The 24,845-nt window shown below is 45.4% G+C and overlaps 1 protein-coding gene across 1 annotated transcript; it reads left to right on the top strand.

Annotated features, from left to right (window-relative positions):
- Nucleotides 1–11,809: 11,809 nt before the first annotated feature.
- On the top strand, nt 11,810–16,650 carry DUSP6 (dual specificity phosphatase 6). The gene is made up of 3 exons (XM_065669935.1): nt 11,810–12,745; nt 13,314–13,751; nt 15,125–16,650. The coding sequence occupies exons 1-3, from the start codon at nt 12,343–12,345 to the stop codon at nt 15,430–15,432; spliced, it is 1,149 nt and encodes a 382-aa protein (XP_065526007.1). The 5' UTR covers nt 11,810–12,342; the 3' UTR covers nt 15,433–16,650.
- The last annotated feature ends 8,195 nt before the right edge of the window (nt 16,651–24,845 follow it).

Below are 24,845 nucleotides of genomic sequence, written 5' to 3'. Positions count from 1 at the left end.
CGAAAACAGACACCCTGAGTTTCAGCAAATGCCCTTGCTGGGCAGATTATGTAGAGCTAAAGAAAACAGTCTCTACCAAAGAATATGCGGGCTGAGGCATGGGCTTACCCCATGCTGGTGAGAAGAGCTCAGATAGAAACCAGACTATGTGTGTAGCCAGTTCTCAGGGAGACCATGTTTCATGGGGAGCTGTTCTCTCAGGTTCAGTGGCCCCATTTTGTCTAGACCTTGCTTCTTGCTGCCTGACCTCAGCCATACTTCCTAACTCCACCCCAAAGGACCAAGTCTCCTGGCTTCTCCCAGACAAGCTCTTGCTTTAAGGGGTGGCCTTAGGCAAAAACAACCTCAGCAAATGCTTAGTTCCCTTGTTGCTGGCCCTGTTACCCCTTCAGCAGTGTGCCTCATGACAGTGCAAGCAAGACACTTCTGGTGCCCAGGAATTGCTCTCAGGCAAATTCTTCAACCCACAGTGCATGGAGGCCCAAGTAGGAAGGTCAGGTGGGAATCTGGGAGGAAAGCTGACAAGGAGGCAAAGGGCTGAAGCTGCACATATCCACAGGGTAGCTGTTGGCATGGGGGAGGTTCTGGGGTTACCTTCATCTTGTAATCCCTGGTTGGAGCTCACCTTGCCGCAGCTGAACCTTATCCTTCTGGAATGTTTTTCCCACTTGTACTATTTCTGTCATGAGAAGTTATTTTTTCCCTTCTTTATAAAGGCAATGTGCTGAATCCAGCTTAATGGATGATCAAAGTGACTGATCAATTCCAAACCCCAAGAATAAAAAGCCCTTGGTTAAATTCTCTGCAACTGCGGCCTCACTTGCCTTCTAAAGTAATATGCAATATATTTTTGCAGGGACTCAGATGCAAAATCAATATGGGCTATGCTTATAAGTGCAAAAAGACAATCAGCATCATGGGTCCTATTCCAGTCACTGTTTTTGCCTTGATATGTCAGCTAACCCAGCTTGAAAAACTGCCATGACACCACTCATTAAGGATGTGAGGCGCTATACCAAAAATGGTTTTCACAGCACAGGCTGCTGCTATTCTAATGGCTATGAATTTTCCTATTATTTCTTGCTACTATTTTAATGTTACATTTACTATTTGTTGTAGAACATATTGATGAAGAGAACTGGGTCCATTTACTTACTGTTGCCTTGCCACTAAAATTAGAAAACCTCCTCCTCTATTTGTTTTCAGTCCAGTCTCTCGCTCAGGAATACTGACCATCTTACTTAGATGAGATAAATAGCATCAAAATGACTGAATCAAACAATACTACCTCAATAGAGGGACACTTGTGCATCTAACAATTAGCAGACTGTAATCAGTCTTTTCCCATAGCAACATACCTCTTAGCTTTACCAACTAATAATGCAATGTTCATACACTTACTTTTGTAGGTTTTCTGGAAAAAAAAACAACAAAACCCAAACCCAAAACACAACCCTTCAAAGGAAATATCCTGTTGTATGTGTCTGAGTTTCCCTGAAGCTGAATGCTGCGGGTAGGTGACCTCTCCCTACCTCTACGTAACAGTTCTTGTCTATCTGACACAGCAGAGGCATCACGTGTGTTGTTAACGAGTTTCAAAGGAGCAGTTGTTTTTAAGTAATTAGTCTGTGTCTAAATCTAAGAGAGATTAATTTTTATCAGTGAGCATAGAGAGCTCTTGGTATGCAAGAACTCATAGTTCTTTGCTTCCAGTTTTCTCTTAGTAACAACTTACATGAATCAACATGGGTGGTGATTGAAAGCATTGGGCTAGAGTGAAGAGTGCTCTCATCCCGAGCACTCAGTGCAGAAGATTTGGTTCCTTTATTTACTTTGCATAAATTCTGGGGAGGAAATATGAGGCACAGAGAGTCCCTTTGTTTTTGCTCGTTGGATTTAAGCAATTCCTCTTGCACACACCAGAACAATGAATCCCTTCAGTCCACCAGGCTGTCAGTGATATAAAGCCTTGGATTCACACTGTAGATCTCCACAATTTTCTAAGTTTTGAAGAAGCAACTGGATGATTGCAGTGACTTCAGATTCAAACTTTGCGTTTGCTGTTTTCAGAGACAAGGAATAAAATGTACCCCCTTATGCTAAGAGTCTGAGCTGGCATAATGTACATATCATTAAGCCAGAACATCCAAGCTGAAGTGTCCTCACTAATTGGGAAAATTCCTGGCCAAAAATATATTGGTTGGAGCCCAAAGAAAACAGGTTATCTCAGTAATTCCTCACTACATACTATCATTGGTAGAGTCCTTATCTTACATACTTCCAGTCTTGGTAAGGACTTGCTAATACAGGCAACACACTGTGTGTGGATGAGCATTCACACAGCTGGTATGTTCAGTTCTCCCTCTGAACCCACAAAGCACGTAACAAAGCCCTTTTCTCTGACTGACTTCAGAAAATATGCTTTTTTTTTTTTTAGGTGAAAAACATCCTATAGACATTTGCTGACTCTCCAAGATCCATGGACAAACACTGTTTTGCTAGATGATCACTCAAGCATGTCAGCTGGATGCCTCACACCATTCAGAGCTGTAACCAGGATCATTAATTGATGCATGTAGAAGAAGAGACAGTATATCAAGGTCATGATCATTTGAAGTATTTCATATTTATCTAGATTAAAAAAAATCCATCAGCTAGTTTGACTGGAGGGTTTTGGTTCCGAAGGCACAACTTGGGTCCAATAAGAAAGAAAACAGTTATCAGTTTTTGCTTCTTTCATATTTAACCTTTAGAGAGAAATCTCTCTGAAAACACCATTTGGACACTGACCTAGTCTGACTAATTTTGGTATCTTGCTCTTGGGAGACAAACCAATTCTTCCTCTTTCCCTCTGTAACACATGTAGTTGCCTCGTAATTTTATCCGCCATACTTTAGTGGAGTACCAAACCTACTTACCTTGAATACAGGCCATAAGGCATTTCAAGTGTCGGTTTGGAGGTTGTGTTACCATTCTGCAGCCCAAAAACTACACAGGCAAAAAAAGTCAGGCAAACTAAAGCTAAAAAATAAAAAAAAAAGAGAAAAGGTGTTGAGGGTGGGTGTGATGATGAAAATGCTGACGGGCCCTTGCATTCAGTGGCAGTAATTAGCTTTACCATAGTAAATTCCAGGCATATGGCATAGCAACTTTCACACCCTCTTATATGATTTAAAACAGTTCTCACAAATGTTCGCCTCACTGTAACTGTGAAAAATCTCCTGTTTTCTGAAGAGTAAAACTGCTCCAGTATCTTGCCGTGGCAACTGACACTTAAAAAAGAGTGCCTCCCAAATCCAGTTAAGGCAATGATGTGTGTTTAATGCAGGAGAACAACAATTAGTGTATTTTTGACTGAAAAGAACTCAGTTAAGCTGCCAGAAATGTCAAAAGTTGCTCGCTACCCTGACACTTACGTAATTGTTCTGCGAACACCCACACGCCGGAATAGACCTACTCCACCAAAAACTGCAGGGCTGACTCACTGAGCGTTCCTCTACGTCTCTGAAGACCTAACCCTCTAGGATACATCATCCACAGCGTAATTCTAATGTGATTCCCCTGATTCAATAAAGTCACACTTCACTCAGGGAAAAGGGAAAAAAAAAGGATAATCTGTATCTTCAGGATCCTGCCCACCCATCACGGGGGAAGCAGCCAAAATTGACAACGCTGAAGAGCGCATCTGCTCTTCGAAACTCTGCCTGAGCCCCATACAAGGGCAAGCCTGGGGTTAGATGTGGCTGGCTATGGTCTTCTGGATTCTCCTTGATGAAACAAGATGCAGAAGCAACTGTACCTACAACCTACTCAGTTTTGACCTCCATGCTGTGCAATATTTGCCCTCCAAGGCGAAGCAAGGACCAGGATGCAGGACAGTGCACCCCTCCATACAGCTCATCCTAACCCAATGCTGAGGCAGACTGAAAATGGAGCAGGGCATTGTTGCATCCTGGTCCTTGCTTCCTGCACACTTCTGTCTTACTCCCATTCAAATTCGGTTGTGATCCAGAAATGTTTAACTTCTCTGATCTGACGGGACTGCCACATGAAATGAAGCAGATTGGTGCGAAACAGGACTAGAAGCAAAACCAAAGTAACAAACCAACACCTGGAACAATTATGAAGAAAACCTCTAAGAAAGAGCAGGGAGCGTCCGTTGTGTCACTGGGAAGCATAAGAGCATAGACATCTCTGCAACAACCTCTTGTGAACAAAGATTTATGTGCACAGTTTAGCCAGAATAGGAAAGTTTGTGAAAATGGTTTATACTTTACAGCTATATTACAAAACTTCTCAGAGAAAGTAATAATTCAATAATTCTGTGGTATGCTAGTGGCACCAATACACGAAATGAGTAACATAAACTGTGACCATGAACAGTACTCTAATCATCGTGCCGTTGTGCTCTGACGTACTGAGTAATGACCCGGTATTTGAATGGGACAGTTCTACCATTTAGTCTTCATAAATATCTAAGCATACTAAAGCCAGGATAAACTTAACAGCAGTAATTCTCTTGTCAACATTTGCAGAAATTACACCTATACACACCCAGTCTTCACGGCATGTTGTACACCAGGAACATGCACGGCCCAATACTACCCCAGACATTTTGAATACTGCTCCATGTTTAGGGCATTATCCTTTCCCCATATGTTCTATTTACACCAAATTCTTTCTACTGGTTTCCCTCTTCCACCAACCACAGTCTTTTCAGCTTCCAAATGAAAAGAAACCACTAGGTTAAACTGTGGGATGTAGCAGTTGTGGCAACTGACCCCTTAAGACCACTGTAGTTTGGCAGTTTTCTTTTAATGTCCTGTTTTGGGTTTGGTTGTGGGTTCTTTGAGGGTGAAGAGGGTGGGGATGTCGAACTAAACCAGAAAGGCAGGCCCTTGCACAGGACATGAAGACCTATGTCACATGCTGTCTGTCCCTGGAAGCCAGCAACATCACTGGTGCTTCAAATTCAGCATGTGATTTGAGCCCCTTTTCTCTTTTAACACAGTGGGGCATTTTAGCACCTTTTAGGTTGGGCCATCAGTTCGGTGCTCCCCCCTTGATAAGCTTTTCTGAAATGATGTTTGACAACAGCAGGTCACCAGGGAAACCTCGGGACTCAGTAATAAGGAAACTCTTGCCTCTGTCAATGCACTTACCCATTTGGTGCAGGTCCTTCCTGGCCCATGAGAGGTCCCCATGCCAGACTTTTCATCTGTGAAAAGTAAAACAGATGTGCTAAATGGGAGTTGCAGGTGTCAGGGCATATATCTGTCCCTGTCTCTTGCCCTGTGACTTCCTGGAGCCAAACTGTGTGCTTGGCTCCATGGGGTCCCCAGGACACATTCCAGTGGCCATATAAAAAACAGACAGCGGAAATTGAATTGTTAATGCCTGGGCCAGACTCCTAATTGCCTCTCTTTGGAACTAGAATATAAGATATCTGTGCAGCATTTCTTTCCCTGAATATGCCTGTCCCAGGATGAAGGTCTTTTTCTTATATGACTTGCTGTCCCTGGCTTGGTCTCTGCACAGCTGATTCACCCTGCACTGTGCAAACAGTCCTTCTTTACTCTTTTCGCAGTCTAGAACAAGCCTTCAGTCATCCCACGGGCAGGCTTTTTTCCATGGGCAGAACAAGAGAGAGACCTGGGAGCAGGGGACCTCATAAACATAGAGAAAAATACATCTTTAGCATTGGGAAGAGAGGGCTGCTTTCCACACCTGCTTGATGCTGTCAGGTTTGTCTCCTTGTAGAATGAGTGAACGGGGTGAAAATGGGACAGTGCTATTGAAGGAAGTACTTTAGCAATAGCACTAATTCCTCCCCAGGTAAGCCCACACGTTAGTGCCTAGTAAGCCCTTCCAAGCACATCAAAATGTGCAGCACTGAAGAGATTATAGCATTTTCTCAGCAGCCTCATCTGGTGTGATGTATGTGCCCAGTACAGCGTGATAGCAGGCAACAACAGAGAGAAACACATTAGCATGCAAAACACGAGAACATGCTTTGGGCACTACTGAACTCTTTGATATTGGCAAAGAAATAATACAAGCACATTGTTTTCCCCATACAAACAGCATGATATTCCTGCACGATGGATCAGGACTTCTGAATAGGAGTTGCTGCTTTCCTCAGCTAATGTAACGGAACCATATGAATCTGGATTCCAACCAGTAAGCTAATTTATTAATCACTGCTACCAAAGTTAAGGGCATACCAGTATTTTTATGCAATCACGGTCTCAGTACCACTTCAAAAATTTATTCTGCTTCTTTCGTTTCTATTATACAGTCCATTTTTTATTTGAATGCTTTCAAATTACCATGTAATTAATGATAAGAAAAGTATGCACACATGTACTCTTCTGTTCTCATCACGTTTATTGTTTTTTAAGACAGAGCTGCTCACCTGTGCTATGTTTCTGTTGCCGGCAGAATGTAATCCACTGTGAAGTGATACACAGGTCAGTGCCACCAAAACTGCCTTTACCAATGACAGTACCTGGTAAGGGGAAAAAAAAAGGTAAAAATGAAAGAGGAAAATAAAGATTAAAGTGCTGGCCTGTGTGGTTGGCCAATACACTGTGAGCCTGGCTAAATGTGTGCCTTTCACTGACCTCCTTCAAGCTTAGTTTTATCCCCTAAGAAAGGAGAACCCTACAGCCATTAGCAATCTGCTGTCAAACAAAACCCACTCATCTTTGCACACCCAGAGGAACCATTTGGAGAACTCCCATATGAGCTACATTCAGGAGCAAACTTAGTTTATACTACAAGAAGTCAAAAGAAAACAAAGCCTTTTGAATAAATGCATGCCTGTAGTAGCTGTTAAGTGTTTTAAATAGTCATTCCTAAGTAATTGCTAATTACACCTCTTTATTACAACGTGCAATTAAATATGTGCTTGAGGTCATCCAGCTATTTGCTGTTTCAAGGAAAGCACTTGAGTCAAAAGGATTTCCTAAATGGAGTCATTCAGTGTTTTATTTCTCCAACTTCAGGCATTATTTTAGATGTGAATAATTGGACATTGAATAATCAGTTAACTGTCATTTCCATAAATTGTTTGTACTTTACATAAAACAAATACAATGCTTTATAGGGCACTTTTGTTCTCCCTTTGAGGCACCCTGCACTAACCAGCTTTACACCAAAGGCACTGTACTCTGTGGCCAGTTTGGTCTAGGATGATTTGTGTATTTCTATTTTCAAACAGATCATTCACACAAACCAACAAAGACAGAACATTAATTCTCACTTTTATGGAAACTAAAAGGAACTGTAGAGAGGACATACTGATAAACCTAGAGAGAGTACCTGTGAGAATCACAGACTGTCAGGTAAGCACCTAAATGTAAGGGCTGGTTACACTAGACACCATTTAGACGGTGAAGCGAACTGAGCAGCTCCAGAGTGTAGTTTGTACTCTCTGAAGACACCCCCGAAAGTGAATACTAAGAGAAATAACTAGCTAAAATGTGAACATCTAATTTCTCCTATCTAAACCTGGATGATTGCCTAGCTGAATCACAGGCATCTGCTGGTTCAAAGTTGACAGTCAGGATCCTCAAAATCCATGCCCAAGTGTGAGCTGCCAGTGGAGAAACCTGTCTTCACTACATTTCCCAAGCTCTTGCATTTCCAGAGTTGAGTTGACATCTCAACCAAAATCCTGATGCCAGCATGTTTCATGCTCTCTGGCCTTCTCCAGCAGGCAATCCCAGAGTGTATTGCACCCGCCCGACATTAAATAGTGCAGAGGCGGAAGGTGTCTCTGCCACTTTGATTCAGGTCACCAGTTGGATGTAGAAAACCGAGGCTGGAGTCCTCGCTTTCCTAAATATACAGAAAGACAGGCTCCTATCAAATTCTGCTCCATATCAAGTAGAAGAGAAGCATGAACCTGCATCTTTACAGGAAGAAAGCACTTCTATAAAGAAAAAACTTTCCTATCCCTGATGTCTAATACAAGAAGAAACTTCATCAGTACTTAGCCTCTCAAGGATGCCTCTGCACCGCTGCCTCAGTATCCCAACCTGTGAAACACCTCTCTCAATGGCCCAGTTGGCCTGGTTTCAAAACGTCATAGATACCTGCCTTTTTGGTACATCTATCTCCCATTACGCTAAGTAGATAGCCCATCTGCCTAATTCAGGGCCAGGGCTTCTATTACAGGGAGAGATGCGAAGAAATTGGGCAAAGCAACACTGAGCACTAATCTCCAAAATCCATGCAAGGCTTTTATCCTCTGTGTCTACATCTCTGGCCAAGACAAGCTCAGATTATAAGCATTCATGGAGATCTATTTGGGTCTCTACACATACTAAGAATGAGCAAGAGGCTTATGGTCCAAAAGCCAGCAAATAGGCTTTTTATGATGAATAAGCTTTGAGCTGGACTGAAGAGGTTTCATTCACAGCCAGGGAGGTATAAAACCAAAACAAAATAAACCAAACCCCACCCAGAAATAAACATTTCAGGGTTCAAAAGCTAATTCTGCCAGTGACTGGATGAATGAGGCAATCATGCTTAACAGGAATAGGCTCCTCTTACAGCCTAGGTACTATAAAAACTTCTGGAAGTTGAATGATAAGTGGCTTCCTGGTGAGGCTTGGGTTGTATATCTGGTCTCTGACAAAGCATCAAATGGTAGTGTGGTTAACTGAATCCACTCCTGCATCCCTCAGTGACTGACAGGACAGCATGCTGTCAGATGGAGAGAGAAAAAGTGAGCGCATACTTGCATGCAAACACAAAGATAACAACGTTCCAGTAGTTTTTATTCTCCTTTAGACTTCTTCAGCTGATGCATGCTAAGGGAGGTACTACTACAAATTCAAAAGGTGTCATGTGTATTTTACTTGTTTAACTCTGCTGCAGACAGTGCAAAATCTCCTGGCTGGCTCACAATGCACCAAAGACCACCCTCAGATTGTGGCTATGCAATGAGCTGGCTATAGCCATCATCATTACATGTCTCTGCCCCCAGCTCCACTTGGGAAATACAACCTTCTTGAGTGTGCTTTGTTTAACATTTTATTGCCTTCATACACTTAACCTTAATGCTCATAACATTTTGACCAGATCTGACATGACTAATGATAAAAATCTGCTTAAATGCTACCATTATTTATTGTTGCATTACTACTAGGCAGGTATCTCAATGGGTTTGATAAACCGCTTGCATAACACGTAGCTTTCGTTAAAACGTTGAATGACTAAGACTTTTATTTTAAACCACTGCCATAAAACGCCACTGAAAATGCCCTGAAGATGATAATCAGAACATATTTTCTTCCCAAAATATTTTAGTCATCAGAGTCAGACAAGTTTACCTTATATGAATATGTAAGTGTGTGACAGACGTAATATGGGGCTTGTTCTGCTTTCTTTGAATCCTAACTCCGCAACGTGCTGATGGTTTTGTGTGCATCTTCATTTTTTAAAATGTAATCAAAATACACTGTAACCTCAAAGCACCATGTTAGTTAATAATAACAAGGATTACAAGGAACAAATTGTATTTATCATTGTGTCAAGCTTGCTGGGAATTGTCACAGTGTTATGCTGAAATTGTCCCTGTGTTTAATTTCAGGTCTCGTTCACTATGGTTCAATATGACTCCTTCTGCTTGTTTCTAAGTTGACCCCTTAGGTGATAACTGATCATTTGAGGATTCTTCTGGCTGTGGCTCCAGTTGGGATGAAGGTTAACTGAGAAAATACAGCTTATTATTGCAATAAGTGAGTAATAAGAAATGTTTGAGATGGCTGTAAGACAAGCATCACATTATACTGCACCTTGAGAGATAACTGCAGCTGAGGCAGTTTGAGAATTTCTATTTCAGTTGCTCACGCTTTGCAGAACTTCTGATTCCAAAACTTTCATTACTTAAGCCTGAAATTCATGCTTAGTAAGGCTGAGGTTTGGGCTATATTAGGTTGTAAAATCTGAACAAAAGTTGATCTGCTACACTTGAGAAAGATAAATAATAAAACATGATGCCAATTTTAAGGAGGGAGGGAAGGCGGTGGAAAAGAGTAGTTATGACCCGATTACTCATTTTACCAGGACTGTGCTATTTGTCATACTAATGCAGAGCGATCAACAGTCTCAGCCCCAAAGAACTTGCTGCCTTGTCTGAGCCCTGACATAGGTGAAATGAAAACTCTTAACTGTAACAGAGGCGTGGGGAAATACCATCAAATAAAGAAATAAAAATCAAAAGCTCCTGCTTTGTTCTGTCTCTGCTTGAACATTTAAACTCCATACCCTGGATACAGAGCTGAACAGCGAGTCAGGCACCTGATAAGAACAGCTTATAAATTCTTTGATGAGAGAGCAGGACCACGGTGGCAAGCTGGACTGGCCAGCTTGCCCCCACGAGCAGTGGGACGACGCATGTGGCACATGTCCAGTGAGTCTTACATTAACCTGGCCAAATGCCCCTGCTTAGGGGCAGGGCAAATTTTGTGTAACACCTCAGCCCGGTTTTCAAGCCTTTGAAAACGGTAGCAAGCAGAGATCCTCTCAAAATCCCTGCTGAGGAGGGCATTGATAATGCCATCTGGGTGTCAGGCTGGCTTGAAACTGCAGCGACTGATGTGCCACCTTTAATTAACATCACGGGTGTTTTCTGTGCAGGAAACACAGGACTGCCCATGTCACTATCTGTTCCCAGGGTCAGCGCTCTCCAGCCACTTGCTACCTAAGGAACCTCCTTCAGCTGGGGTTAAAAATAACGACCCCGAAGGGCAGCAGCAGTGTAAACGAGATTAGCCTCTTCTGAACAATTTTACTCCCCAGGAGAGGTTCGCGACAGGATTAGCACTTAGGCCGGGCTTCTCTCCGTTTACTTGCGTTCTCGCCTTTTGCTTATTATTTGCTAACCCGCACCTGGGAACACCCCCGCCCGGCTCAGCCTCTGGCCCCGCTCTACCGGCGCCGCTCCGCCCGGTCCCTGCTTGTCCGGCGCCGCTCCGCCGGGCCCCGCAACCTCCCCTCCCGCCTCCCGGTGCGGTGGAGCCCGTACTGCCCTTCCGCCCGGCGGCGGCGACGGGTCCGCACCCGCGGGCCGCCCGCGGGAGGGGCCGGAGCGGCGGCCCGGGCCGCCAGGTGCGAGGGGCTCCGCCGGGGGGGCTGGGGGCTCCGCGCTGGCGGTGGACCCGCGGTGCAGCCGGGCGAGGGCGGTTCAGTTACCGCCGTCTGGCGGGGCCGCTTTCCCTTGTCACGGTTTTGGGGTGGCCCCAGGCTGTCCCTGAGGCAGCGCCGGCTCCCTCGCTGCGCTTGATGCAGCGGGTAAAGCCGGGCCGCGTAGGAAGAGATTATCTCGGGGTTTACCCTTCACCCGCGTAGAGATCAGCTGAGGACAGAGGCTGCTCGGCCTCCCGAAAAACGGGATTCCCGGAGCGCCCTCATGAAAAGCCGGGCCGCGACCGGCTCTGAAGACCTGGAGGGGGGAAAGAGAAGGCAGCCAGCTCCCGATTCAGGGAGAGAAAACATGGAGGCAGGAATAAGGCTGAAGAGGTGCCTTTTGTTCCGCCGCTGCCAGCGCCCGCGGGGGAGAAGGAGGAAGGCTGTTGAGGGGGGCCGTGCCGCGCCCCCTCACCTGCCCCCGGCGGCCGCGGCGCGGCTGCCGCTTGTTTGCACTCGGCTTATCCGGAGCGGAAATTCCTTTCCGTTTTTGTGAATGACAAACTCATTAACGATTCATCAACACAACCTGTTCCAGCCGGCCCGTCGCCGCGGCAACAGCCCCTTCCGCGCGCCCCCATTGGCTGCGCTGGAGAATGTATCCATTGAGGCGGCCCGCGGTTGTATCCATTGAGGAGCCGCCGGGCGCCGGGACGCGACCGAGGGGCACCGCGGGGGGCGCGGGCAGCGGCAGCACCGGCACCGCCGCGGTGATTCCGCGCTGAGCGGGGTAGCCCCGCTCGGCGTGCACGTTAATTGGATTTCATTCACTCGCGGCGCAGGAAAAGCCCAAGGGCTCGGGCTGCAGCGGCGATTAGGCAGGTTCATTCAGGGATTCATTGACAAAAAGCAGACAGGAGAGCGGGCAGCCTGCGCGCTCGCACGCTCACACTCACTCGCTCACACTTAGGCGCACACGCACACATTTACACGCCGGGGCTGCTTCTCCTTCGCCGTGACTCCGCCGCCGCCCCGCGCGGGGGGGTGCTGCGTGATTCATTTTCCTGGGGCGGAGGGAGATAAGTTGTGAGGAGTTGGAGGGGTGCAGCCCGCCCGCCGAGCCTGCCTGCCGAGCCAGCCGCATGCCTCTGTGAGAGCGAGAGGCGCTTCCTAGAGCACACTCCGCTCCCCCCGTCCTTCCTCATGCTAGATACGTTCAGACCCGTCCCTTTCGCGTCGGAAATGGCGATTAGTAAATCCGTGGCGTGGCTGAACGAGCAGCTGGAGATGGGCAACGACCGGCTGCTGCTGATGGACTGCCGGCCGCAGGAGTTGTACGAGTCGTCCCACATCGAGTCGGCCATCAACGTGGCCATCCCCGGCATCATGCTGCGGCGGCTGCAGAAGGGCAACCTGCCCCTGCGCTCCCTCGTCGCCAGCAGCGAGGAGGACCGGGAGCGCTTCGCCCGCCGGTGCGGCACAGACACAGTAGTGCTGTACGACGAGCACAGCCGTGACTGGAACGAAAACACGGGCGGCGAGTCCGTGCTGGGGCTGCTCCTCAAGCGCCTCAAAGACGAAGGCTGCAAAGCGTTTTATCTGGAAGGTGAGAAGAGCCGCCCGGGGTTGGCTTGCTTCCCTCCCTGCTCGTCTGGGGCTGCGGGTAGCAGGAGCCGAGCCCCGCAGCTCGGCGGTTGCGGCTGTTCCCGGGGGGTGCTGGTAGTGGTGGGGGGCCCCAGCCATTGCACACTGACACTCTGGGCCTTTACCCCATGCCTATTCCCGACCCCTTCCCCCCCGCATCCCTATCCTTGCTTTGTTTAAAGGACCCTCGGGGACTGGAATCCATTGGGGAAGACAGTGGTAATGAGGGTCCTGGCGTGAGCCAGGGAGGGCAGGAGGAATCGTTGGCGAGACATCTCGCGGGGGTCCCCGCAGGGCGCAGCGGCACAGAGCTTTAATCCTGAATGTGCTGAGCCGCAGACGGCGATTTCCTTAAGCCGTCTTTAGGTTACTCCATCTGCGTGAGAGTGTGTGACATATTTGTTTTTTTTTTCCCGGGGCTCGAGAGGGTGGGAAGCAGATGCCCTTTTGCAGACTGTATCAGGGAAATAAGCTGGTTTGCCATCTTGTATCATGTTGCATGTTCCCCCCCCCCCCCATTTTTTCTCCAGGTGGTTTCAGCAAGTTCCAGGCCGAGTTTGCCCTGCACTGCGAAACTAACCTAGACAGTTCGTGCAGCAGCAGCTCTCCTCCTTTGCCAGTCCTGGGCTTGGGAGGCCTCCGAATCAGCTCTGATTCCTCCTCAGACATCGAGTCTGACATTGACAGAGACCCCAACAGTGCCACCGACTCCGATGGCAGCCCTCTATCCAACAACCAGCCTTCCTTCCCGGTGGAGATTTTACCCTACCTCTACTTAGGCTGTGCCAAGGACTCCACTAATCTGGACGTTTTAGAAGAGTTTGGCATTAAATACATCTTGAATGTTACCCCCAATCTGCCTAATCTCTTTGAAAATGCCGGCGAATTCAAGTACAAGCAGATCCCCATCTCTGACCACTGGAGCCAAAATCTGTCTCAGTTCTTTCCTGAGGCCATCTCTTTTATAGGTGAGACCCGGTTGTTTGCTAACAGCTATCTGTCAAGCCATAGAGCTCAGTTTCTTTGGCAGAATTCGGGAGATTTCGGGCGAGAAACGGTAGCAGTCTTTATCGGGGGTGCTCTGCTTTCTGGCTTTAAAGCCGGTTTAAGTTGAGGGGCTGGTGGAAGCTGCTTGTGAGGTAATTGAGGAGCCCCGGTGAATTGTAAGCGACGTTTGCAGCTTGCAAACGCATCCCTGGTGTGGCTGTCTGTGGGATTCCTGCCTGAGCCGTTTGTGTCGGAGCTGAGGGCTGAGCAGTGCGCAGGATGGGGAATCTTTTTAAATCCCTTCCTGATGGGGAGGGGGGGGAGGTAAATGAGTCCGGGGTTAGATGGCTTATTCGTCCTTGGTTTTTTTCTCTTGATGTTATTGAAGTGCAGTATAATAAAAAGAAACGATCTGGGAAGCTAAGTTTAGCTTTTAAATGCAAGTTATTCATAAGCGGTATCCCTGGCAAATGTATAGTCAGAGCTTTAATTAAATCTCGTGGTAATAATGATATACCTCTCGGGCTCGGTGCCTGGGTTAGCGAGCCCTTAGACATTATCCGTCAGCTTTGGAAACACGTCCCCTCGGGCTCAGGGAGTTCTGCTTAAAATATGCACTCTCCTTCATTTCGGGGAGGACTATGATCAGCCCATCGGGGTGCGGTGGGGTGGGCATCGCATTATCTGTTGGGAAGCTGTGCTGTAATCCGGTTGAATGATACCGGTAATAGTGGAGAATGTAGGTAATCTGAGCCCAGCAGGAAGAAATGTGGGCTGGAAGCCACAAAGAAACTAATCTCCAGGCATTGTAACGCATTTCCTATTACAAAGGAACCCATTTTCAACCAATGTTGACATCCTGTTCCTCCTAATGGGCTGTCCCCTGTGACTTCCCTCATTCTTTTAAAATGCCTGAATACCTCCATTGTTAGCTGCACAACAGTTGGAGAATAATTTAATAGACCTTTGCAGTCTGCTGGTCTGTATAAAAGGCATTCAGTGACATATTGTAGGATTTCCATGCTGGGGCAAGGGGACTGTAAGAATTTAAGGCAGATCTCCAGGAGAAAGCATGTCTTTCAAAACTGACTTAATTTTAAAACAGTGTCATGCTGTGTTTCCTGCTCCCTTTGTCTCATTCTTATTTTTCTCAGCTGTTGGACACGGGTACATATATTTAGGGAGGTGGATTCTCCCCTTGTGGTTTTAAGCCAATGAAGTTAACTCTTGCTTTGCACTGCTGGCAAGTGGGTTCGAAATCGTTCTTCTTTCCTGTTTGATACGAATCTAACTTGTGTTGAGGGATCAGTTACCAGCCCCCCGTCTTATATGTCCTTCTTTGCTCTTTGTGCAGATGAAGCACGGGGGAAGAACTGTGGTGTCCTGGTGCATTGCTTAGCAGGGATCAGCCGCTCGGTCACAGTGACAGTGGCCTACCTCATGCAGAAGCTCAACTTGTCCATGAATGATGCTTACGATATTGTCAAGATGAAGAAGTCCAACATTTCACCCAACTTCAACTTCATGGGTCAGCTGCTGGACTTTGAACGGACTCTGGGGCTGAGCAGCCCCTGTGACAATCGAGTGCCGAACCAGCAGCTGTACTTCACCACCCCTTCCAATCAGAACGTCTTCCAGGTGGATTCCCTGCAGTCCACGTGAACTCCCACCACCTCCCTTCTCCTGTCCGTTTCATGGGATCACTCCTCAATGGTTTCTCTTTGGCAGTGATAAAGAAAACGTAGCTTTCTCATTTCCTGGCCTCTGCTATCACAAAGCAGCTGCCAGAGCAGGCTAGGAAAGGTTACACAGTGTGGAATCGGCTATTACGAAGGGAGGGAAAGTGGTGAGCTCTCTGGGAAGGACTGTGGTGACCAGGCAGCAGGTGGGCAGCGTGCTCATCCCTGCTTGCGCAGTGACTTGTGTCCGAGGACTTCCAGGGGGGGTAGGGTAAGGCTGGACAGGCTGAGCACGTGCTCTCTATAGAGACTGGGACTGTCCCGCTTCCTTCTCTGCTTTCGGATCTGTGACACACATCTTTGTCTTCAGTGAAGACTGGTTATTTTTGTTTGTTTGTTTTAATTTAGAAGAGCCAAAGAAAGAGATTTCAGCTTAGTGTATTTGGAGTACTTGTTTGCCGGAAGCTCGGTAGAATCCTACTTGATCAATGTAAATATTTAATCCTAAACTGATTTGCAATTTTTTTTTTATTTTTTTTTTTTAATTCACATATATCCAAGAAATCAATCCAAGGAGCACCTGTGGCTTTGTTCTGTTCATAAGTTCTGCTTTACTTGTTTGTTCTTTTTTATTGCAAAGAATATATTTGCAGCATGCTTGATTTTTATTGTTCAAATGAAACAAGCTTTCCATGAGGGAGACATGGCAATGGTGAGAAGTTTGCAAGTCATGTTTTGTGAGCCAAGTACAGTCTCTTCTTTCATATATCTTTCTTTTCCTCGTGGTGATTTTGTTTTCCTCATGCTCTTGATGTAGTTTCCCCATGATATATATATATTTTAAATTAATTTTTTTGCCTTACCTTTTGTAAATACATCATTGGGGAGGAGGTTTGTCTTTGAATGCAGAAGACTTCTGATCACTTTTAAAACTTTCAGATGTGCTAAACAGTGCATTACCTCTGTACAAATTCTTCAGGGAGCTTCACCTCAAATGCAATATTTTGAGTCTTTTTTTTTTTTTTGTATAAAACTGGAAGTATGTGCGAGCATTTGGACCTGTGTGTATGCACAGTGAACCTGCACATGGTTGCCAATAAGGGAGAGTCTAATTCATGGTGTAAAAGTTTTAAGATGGAATTTATTATAAGAATGTAAAATCTTAAATTATTAATAAATAACTATTTTTGGCTATTGAGAAGCTGGCTGGTTTATTCCCCCTTTTCCCTCTGTGTGGGTGTGGTTAATTGCACATACACATATGGTTATGTTTAAAGGTAATGGTTGCTTTCAATAGGTTTTGTACAGCTCCTAAGACAATAAAGCCTTGATTTCCCTTTGGTACACTGGTGCCTAAATGAATAAACAGCACATGTGCTGGATTCTTATCTTGCTTTGGTGAAGGGAATGCTTCTGAAGGCCTTAAGTTTAATTGCAAAATATTCCAGCATCCCTTTGCTCCCCCAGGGATGCACCTGAGCCATAAGGATTTTGATTATTATTTTTTAAGAGAAAGGAGCTGCTGTTTTCTGGGTTTGTTTACAAATTTTGGCTACTTTATTACAGATGCCAGGAGGCGGGTTTCTGATCTCCTTATCTGTTTGGCAGGAACTCCTTTCGCAGAGATCCATCAACAGTCTGCAGCCTGTAAATGGCTTTTTTTCTGTTGCTATTCAGCTATGTTGCAATTTAGCAGGTAAAGGCAAAGAGGAAATGTCTCTATATACCCTTAGTTACCTCATTTCCTCTTTGGACCTTTCTACTCCTGTTTCTGCAGAAGGAAAAGGGGATTATGGGGATTGCGGAACTGCTGCTGCAGCTCATTTTCATTAACATCCTGCTTGATACGAAGTGGCCCGAGGTAGGGTGGTGCCAGAATCTGGGTGCAGCACCATGGTGAGGGGCTGATGCTGCAGCTGGGGCTGCCGGCTGGGGTTCTGCAGAACTCCTGGCAGCCGGAGCACATTTCAAGTAATTTTAGAAACTGCAAGTGTGTGAAATGAAAAGCAAACAAAACATGGGAAAAAAGTGAGTCAGTGTCTCATGCAGTAGTGGCCTAGATTGAGTGCATAAACTGTGAAAGTAGAAGTGGGTTGCAGTTAAACTTGGCTTGTGCTAATCCAGTTTTGAACGGTTTCCGCTCTTGGCATTCCCTATGCTGCTCTGTTCAAAGTGGAGATTTGCAAGCAGCTCTAGCAATTTCCTGTCCAGCTGCAGCTCAAGTGACTCCCTTGGCTTTTTTCTTTTTTTTTTTTTTTTTTAATATGGTCTGTGGATAATTTTAGCCAGTTTCCTCTTTGTGGATTATTAATCTGCTTTCCTTGTAGAACCTACATAGCTACGTCCCTACTGTTCTGCTGAAGTCAACAGATGGCCTCCCCGCCACTTCCTCTCGTTTCGCTGTGGGTTTGTTGTCAGGCCACTTCTGAAATTAATAGTGTTTTCTGGCCGGCTGCCACAGGCCATTACCACAAAGGGGAAGTAACACATCTGAATAGCAGGAAGCCGGGCAGGGTCACAGCGTGAACTGAACCTGTTGAGCGCAATCCGCCTCTCCCAGTCCAGCAAGTGTAGGGCTTCTCCTCCCTCCCCCTTTTTAATATGCCTTGCACAGAGAAAGGGCTGACGCTGAATGCCTCAGCTGTTTGCACCAAGCAAATATTTCCGGCTGAATGAGTTGCAAATGTTAATTGTGACTAGGTGCCCGTTAAGGTGAGGTGGTAAAGAGCAGTGTGTGATGTAGCCTAAGGGAGGAATCCCTTGGCTTTCTTTGCAAGCTGCTTTGAAAAGTTAGTGCTCAAGAAGGGCTTTCTGCTTTGCTTAATGACTTAACACCAAATGGGTACTTCTGCAATCCATCATTAGTCAGGATGAGCAAGCAAAGGGGACCAGCTTTGATCACACACAGCAGAGATGGGCAGAAAGCTTGTTGCACGTTTTTCCTGGAGTGAGGCCTCAACCAGGGTTGTTAGTCAGAAAGCATGGCTGAACTTGAGCCAGGATGGGGCGAGAACAATTTTGGTCACAGGCAAACCAAGACTAGAACTGGAGCCAAACCAAAACCTAGTTCGACTTCTGATTCTGCTGGGGCTGTTCACACTTGCTCGTGTGCTGGCTCTGAATTACACGTGGTTTAGAGGGAAAGGCGGGGAGAGCTCTCACCAGTAATGTTCACCCTCCCCACACAGGCTCCCAGATAACTCTGTCCCAGCACAGTGAAAGGAATGGCTCATGCTACTTGAGCACTTGCCAGCTCTTCTGAGGCCAGGCTCTGCTTTGCTCCTGCAGGCCACCACCAGCACTTGTGTCAAGATAACTTGCTTCCTCTTTCCCCTCCCTTGTTTCAGTCCTTGCTGGGATGTGGCAGAGGTCTCCAGCTTCTGGGGAGTTTGGCGGCTGTTGCAGTTCTTCAGCTGGTAAAGTAATTTGTTAAGGGAAGAATAAATCCTTTGTGCCTGTAGGGAAATACATATATATAGGGGAATATGTATAGGAGAATGTAGCCCCTTTGCAGCTACAAAAATCACAAACTGCTTTGTGTTATAGTGCAAGAGTGTGAGGTACTGAATTCCTTCAGAAGCTATGGAAATATTAGGAAGGAAAACTGTACCCTCAGGAGTGATCAGCGCTTTCTCACATGACCCATTTGTGCCTTTAACACAAAGGGTGAAATTGTGTTCCACAGCATCCATGCTCCCTTTGCTCTGGTAAGGCCAAGGTTCCCCTCAGTGTTTGGGTGCATATTAGCACTTTGCTCTCCATTTTATATGCAGTAACATTGTGTAGCTCATTGTGCTGATTCCCCTTCTTGCTTTTCCTCATTCCCACTCACCTCCTTTCAAGCCACCCTATGGCCACCACCTTCAAAATGTCTTACAACTCTTTCTGGTTTTTGTTGTTGTTGTCGTAATTTTCTCTTTCTCCATTTTCTCCATTCTCTTTCTTACCGTTTTTTAATACTGCTCTCCCTTCTATACCTTCTGTTCTTCTACAGACCTTTTCCTAAGCTTCTTTCATACTTCTCATTTTCTTACCCTTTCTCTTTTCCCTGTTACTCCATTGCTGTTTGTCTCATGTTCCTTAAATTAGCTCCACTTTCTCTCAGCCTTAACCCTCCTTTCTTCTCTTTGTTTTCACAGTGAAAAACAGGATGATTCTAATGGACTCTGTCATTTGTAGGGAGCTATAGGAAAGGTGTATCTGAGAGGAAGAAGTAAGGAAATAACACAGTTGTCCTCTTGCTGCTTCCTAGTAGATGACCTTATTCCCCATCTCCGTTCCCTGTTGCTGTGTAGATTTGGCTCTGCATGGCTTCCCTGAGTCTTCTCTATGTAGCACTTTGCTGCTGCTAAAAGGGAAGGCCAGTTGAGGAAGCAGTCTTTCCTTGAGGCCCATCCAGCATCACAGGGCACTGGTGACTCTCTGAGGAGTGAGGTGCAGTGAGGAGAGTGGGGAGAGACTGAAAACATGTCTGCAAAAGGCAGCTCTACTAGCAAAGCTGAAGCCTGGCTTAACAATTGTGTGTCTCGAGAGCATTTCTTCAGCTTCTCTGAAAACCTTACCCAGAAATTTTTCCCTGCTGAGAAGCATGATGACACTTTATTTGGAGCTCCAGGAAAAAAACCTGCATGTGAACGTTTAAACAGGGCTACATCTTAGGCCCTCTCTCCACAGCGCTATAAATCACCAAAAGCTTTGTCTGAGCGAGGATGGTGGAACAAATTGTGAAGCTCAGTTCTGTGCCCCTGTAGACTTTGTACGTGAGTGTTCAGCGCTGCTATTATCCCAGGAACACAAGTGAGGGGCCAGGCCCCAGCATCACACAGCAGCACATGTGGGTGACTCCTGGGACGCCAGCAAGATGTTGCATTCGAGAAGGGTGGTTGAGTTTGCTCCAAACTCTTCATAGCTGAAGAGAAATAAAGGCTATCTACTGGTGTTGTTTCATGGCATGCAGTGACAATGGGATATATGAACTGTGCCCTTTCCTCCCTTGTCAGTCCCAGCCAGAAACAGATGGTACTGCACCATGCATCTCCTTTCTTCATTGCCAAATTTGAGAGATAAGCATGTGCTGTAACTTAGTAGATAGCGCAGGCAGAAAGCTGGTATGGGAGCTGCTCTCTTTTGAGTAAAGTGCTTGTCTCTGTAAGGGAAGGAAAAAAGTGTGTTAGATGCTTTCTGTTGTTTGTTATCATAGGGATCTGCAAGCACTGAGGGAATTTGGGAGTGCTCACAGCCATAGCTTTTCCTCATAAGGCAAAGATGAAGGATGTTGACTTACCGCAAACACAAGGAGATGATTATCAGATGGAAAGTGGGGGTATGGAGTCTGTTTAGGAAATATTTCTTAATGACAGAAGTTGCATTCAGGACTATATTTGAGCGATGCAACAGAAAGTGGGCCCTGCTCTACTTCACAGCTGCGATCTCCAGGACACAGGAAGAGCACAGAAAAGCTGGCGTGCTCCCATCCCATGGCTGTTCCAGCACTGCAGATACCAGCGGCATAAAATGATGCTACGTGGGAGGTCTGTTTACCATAACGTGAAGACCACGGTGAAGCACTTTGCTCATTTTGCCAGAGGCACAAGTGTTTTGGAAAGTCCCGCTACCAAAATCTTCCACCTTCCCAAATGGCTAATGTCCTTGCTTAACTCCAGGACTTTCATTTTAATGAACTTCTCTGTTTTTCTGTTGAAGCCATGTTTTGGGGCATTACAGAAGTTTCTTTTTTTCATCTTTTTTTTTTCCTGCTGGCCTCAACTCTGTAGGAAGTAGATTCCCATCTGCAAGTGAAGCCATCTGAAAAGCATTTGTGTCTGACACTCGGTTTACTTGGAGCAAAAGTTCTTGGTAGTTGAAAGGTGGTGTTTTTTCCCTTTGCTGGGAAGTGACATCCTTGCAAAGGCAGTCTGGGGGCACTAGTATTTAGTATTTGTGAAAATGCATTAGCTGTTCAGTGGTGGGTTGAACACTGAAAGGATGTAAATCGGTATAAGAGCAGAGACTCTGCCACAGGCTGATGGATGCAATACTCTTGAACCCCTTGAAGGCATTATCTGCTTCTATGTAGAGACCATTAGGGACATTAGTGATTTCTGTAGATCTTTTCCCCTGCATACAGTAATATTACAGGATTCTGAACTAGACGTAAAGCTAGAGAGCCAAAATGTCTCAAGGCAGTGAGAGAACTTATTTTAAACCCTGATAATTTTAGGGACCTGCTAACACATTAAAAAACTAAAGAAATTCAGGATCAGTAAGACTTCAGCTATTGCTTGATCAATCAGGATTTCTTGTGCTATCAATGATCTAAATTGCATTTGCTGTGTCAGTATTTCTACAACATTCATTCATTTGAGGGGTTTCTAGGCCAACCCTGGTGTCTGTGAAGAAACATAGCGCAGCACGTCTCATCTGGGCTGAAATTCAACCCCTTGCTGAAGCCCGGCACTGAGCTACTGTTCAATTTCAGCATTAGGAATTAAGTAATGTTCAGATTCTGTGCCGGATGTTTTTGTTATAAACAGAGGCAAAATGTGTCTGATTTCTGGGAGTACAGTCAGGAATAACAAATTAGTCTTTCACAAACACCTTTACAATCCCTCATCCAGGTTTTTTGTTTTAAGTGAAATTTTGCAGGCTATTGTATGTGAATAAGATCTTTTTTATATTTACAAATTACCATCACAGCAGACAGCAGACAATGTCTATTATTAAGGTGGACCAATGCTTCCTCTTAAAAGAGGACTGTTCAGATGTTTACAGCTTTGCTACTTAGGCTTTGTTTAGACTTGAATATAAATGCTGGTCTATAAAGATGAAAAGAAATGAATATCTCTCTGAAAATGTCAACCTAGAAGACTTGGCCTTTTTTTTTTTTTTTTTTCTTTCTGAAGAAAATGCCTCTTTTTTTGTCTGTGTAGCAAAATCTGTTACTGTTTCCTCAAACATCTTCGGCACCCTGTACCTGGAAGAAGGGGCATGAAATCTGGCAGGATGTGTTGCGAATGTGCCTGGCGCTGCTTCCCTGAAAAGCAGCTTTTGCCCAAGATTTGAACAGTTGGAATATGGTGATCTGCACATGCCAAGCAACCACATCTTGAACTTTATAAGTCAGCAGTGATAAAATTTGGCTGAGCTGTCTCCTGGTGTTGAGCTGCCAGCCTTACTGAGCTGCGACAGCACAGACCCTGTCCGGAGGAAGGGGACAGAATCACAGAATGGTTTTGGTTGCGTCAGTGTGGTAGAGAATGGTGCAGTGAGTCTGCCCTAAAACTGGTAAGTTGGATTGCACAGCTATGCTGTTTCTGTACCTGAGCAGTACCGATTACAGCTGTCTTAAGCGTCTCTGCACTGTGCAGTATATATACTCTTTACATTCCTGTTTTCCCTGGGCAAAATACAGATGCGATCAGTCATCTAAGAACAGTTTTGGTGTTAGCCAGAGGAGAACATGCACGTCAGCTGACAGAAAGCAGGGCATCTCGGTGATATTGCTGGAAAGGCGAGAGATGAGAAAATGTAGCTGCTCCCAGGGTTCATCGGGAGTTAAATGTACGCTTAGAGGTGTCTCAGGTGGCAGCTAGGTGCACAAGTTCTGTAAGCTTCAAAGTGCTTGACATTGCAACCTCAATATTGTTCTGCTAGTAGTGTTTTTACTTCACGGCGACAATAGATATTTCAGCCTCTCTCTTGAGGTCTAAATTAATGGCATTCCTACGGCTTTACACAAGAGTAGCAGAGATCACACTCAAGCCTTCAGTTTACTATTACTGTGTTAAGGTTTTAAAAGACCCTGTCAATTATGGTGGAATAAAATTAACAGGATTCTCTTTTTTTTTTTTTTTATGTTTCAAAAGTGTATGTAAGCTTCCTTTGGCAGGGATTTAATCATCTGGTATGTACCTTGGCTAATGAGAGCTGGTTAGAGCTATGGGACATTATTGTGATGTTAATAATAATACGATGATTATCTGAGGTCAAAAGAAAATTTCCCTTCTTCCTGAGTCCTGCACAGTACAGTGAGTAGTTTGACTTAAATAATGTGCACGTTGCTGTATTCCAGAATGACAGTTCTTATCTATATCCTTGGATTGCTCTGTGTTATTACAGAGTTCAGTGAGCTTATTCCTGTCAGTAGAGTTATTCACATGCTTAACTATTGGCAAAATCAGACACTGGGGCATTGTTCTGGCTGTGAAAACATGTTGCATCCTGCAGGCTGCATAATAATTGATAATATCGACTAACAATCGAAGAAGCTAGGAATTCTTGGGCAGGGCAATTTCTCACATTACTAGAATTTTCTGAATTAACAACTGAACTAAATGCCCTTGTGTTTTAGCTGCTCAGCATAAAGGAGGCAGAAGCAGTTTGTTTAGGAAATATAAAGCCCTCACACCCTGGGGAGCAGGTCCCACAGAGGAGCATCAAACAGGGAACTTAGGCAATTCAGTTCTAAGTCATGAGCTGCTTAAAAGTCCATCCTACCCTTTTGATTTTGAGAGCATCACAGACAGGACTCATAGTCTGTGTTGTTGCAGTACTGTAAATGGAGTTTCTGAAATAAAGCTGGAGTAATACAGCGATGAATCAGGCCCAGGAGCCGTGCGTGTGAGTGCCATTACTTGGGGGAAAAAGGAAGAATAGACTTTCTAATCTTATAAATGTGAGTTACTGTTATTCAGGAAACATAGGAAAGAGCCTGTATTGTTCCAAAGTGAATGTCAGATGATTCTGTTCCTTGAGCTTTCCTTCTACCTACGATGATGATGAGGATTGATTCATTCCCTGTAGAAGTTTCTAGCTGTTTTTGTATCTTGGGCGTCTGCCTAGAAGTCACAATTTTTGTCAGACAGGTCTTTGATCTGTTTGTAATAACAGACCTGGCTAAAGACAGTGGGTTTGCTTCTTTTTGACTCAATACCGGAGAGTTTAATGAATGCTTTTTTATACAAAGATGTTAGGAAGCAGACATGGGTTACGGCCCAAGGCAAGAAGTATGTGATAGAGCTTGAGCAATGCTAAAATACTTGGTCTGTGTGTGCAAGAACAAGAATATGATGGGCAAGCTGTTGTTTGTACAGAAAAGAAAAAAGACTGTAAGAAGGGAAGCAGTCATGGTCATCACACTGAGATGGAGCAGACAGTCAGGGTGCAGGGTACAGTCTGATGTTAGGCTAGGCAATCAGATGATCAGATGCCTCTGAAAGGGCATCTATTCCTTTCTCCTTCTTCTCAGTTTTCAGTTGTGTCCTCTTGTTTCTTCCTTTGCTGTCATAAGCCCTTGCCTGTCTGCAATGCTCTGCAAACCTTATAAATATTTTTTCTGGTTATCTAGCCCTGATATAACACACCATGAGGTCAGAAAAGCATCAGACACAGCGCAGT

Source organism: Lathamus discolor, chromosome 1, assembly GCF_037157495.1.
Source record: "Lathamus discolor isolate bLatDis1 chromosome 1, bLatDis1.hap1, whole genome shotgun sequence".
NCBI classification, from domain to species: domain Eukaryota; kingdom Metazoa; phylum Chordata; class Aves; order Psittaciformes; family Psittacidae; genus Lathamus; species Lathamus discolor.
Note: the sequence above shows the minus strand (reverse complement) of the source record. Positions and strands in the feature narration are given on the sequence as shown.

Excerpts from the sequence above, each read along its gene's own strand:
- DUSP6 (XM_065669935.1), top strand. The coding sequence starts at position 12,343 with ATGCTAGATACGTTCAGACCCGTCCCTTTCGCGTCGGAAATGGCGATT. Across the intron at positions 12,746-13,313 it reads CAAAGCGTTTTATCTGGAAG|GTGGTTTCAGCAAGTTCCAG; the intron begins GTGAGAAGAGCC and ends TTTTTTCTCCAG. Across the intron at positions 13,752-15,124 it reads TGAGGCCATCTCTTTTATAG|ATGAAGCACGGGGGAAGAAC; the intron begins GTGAGACCCGGT and ends CTCTTTGTGCAG.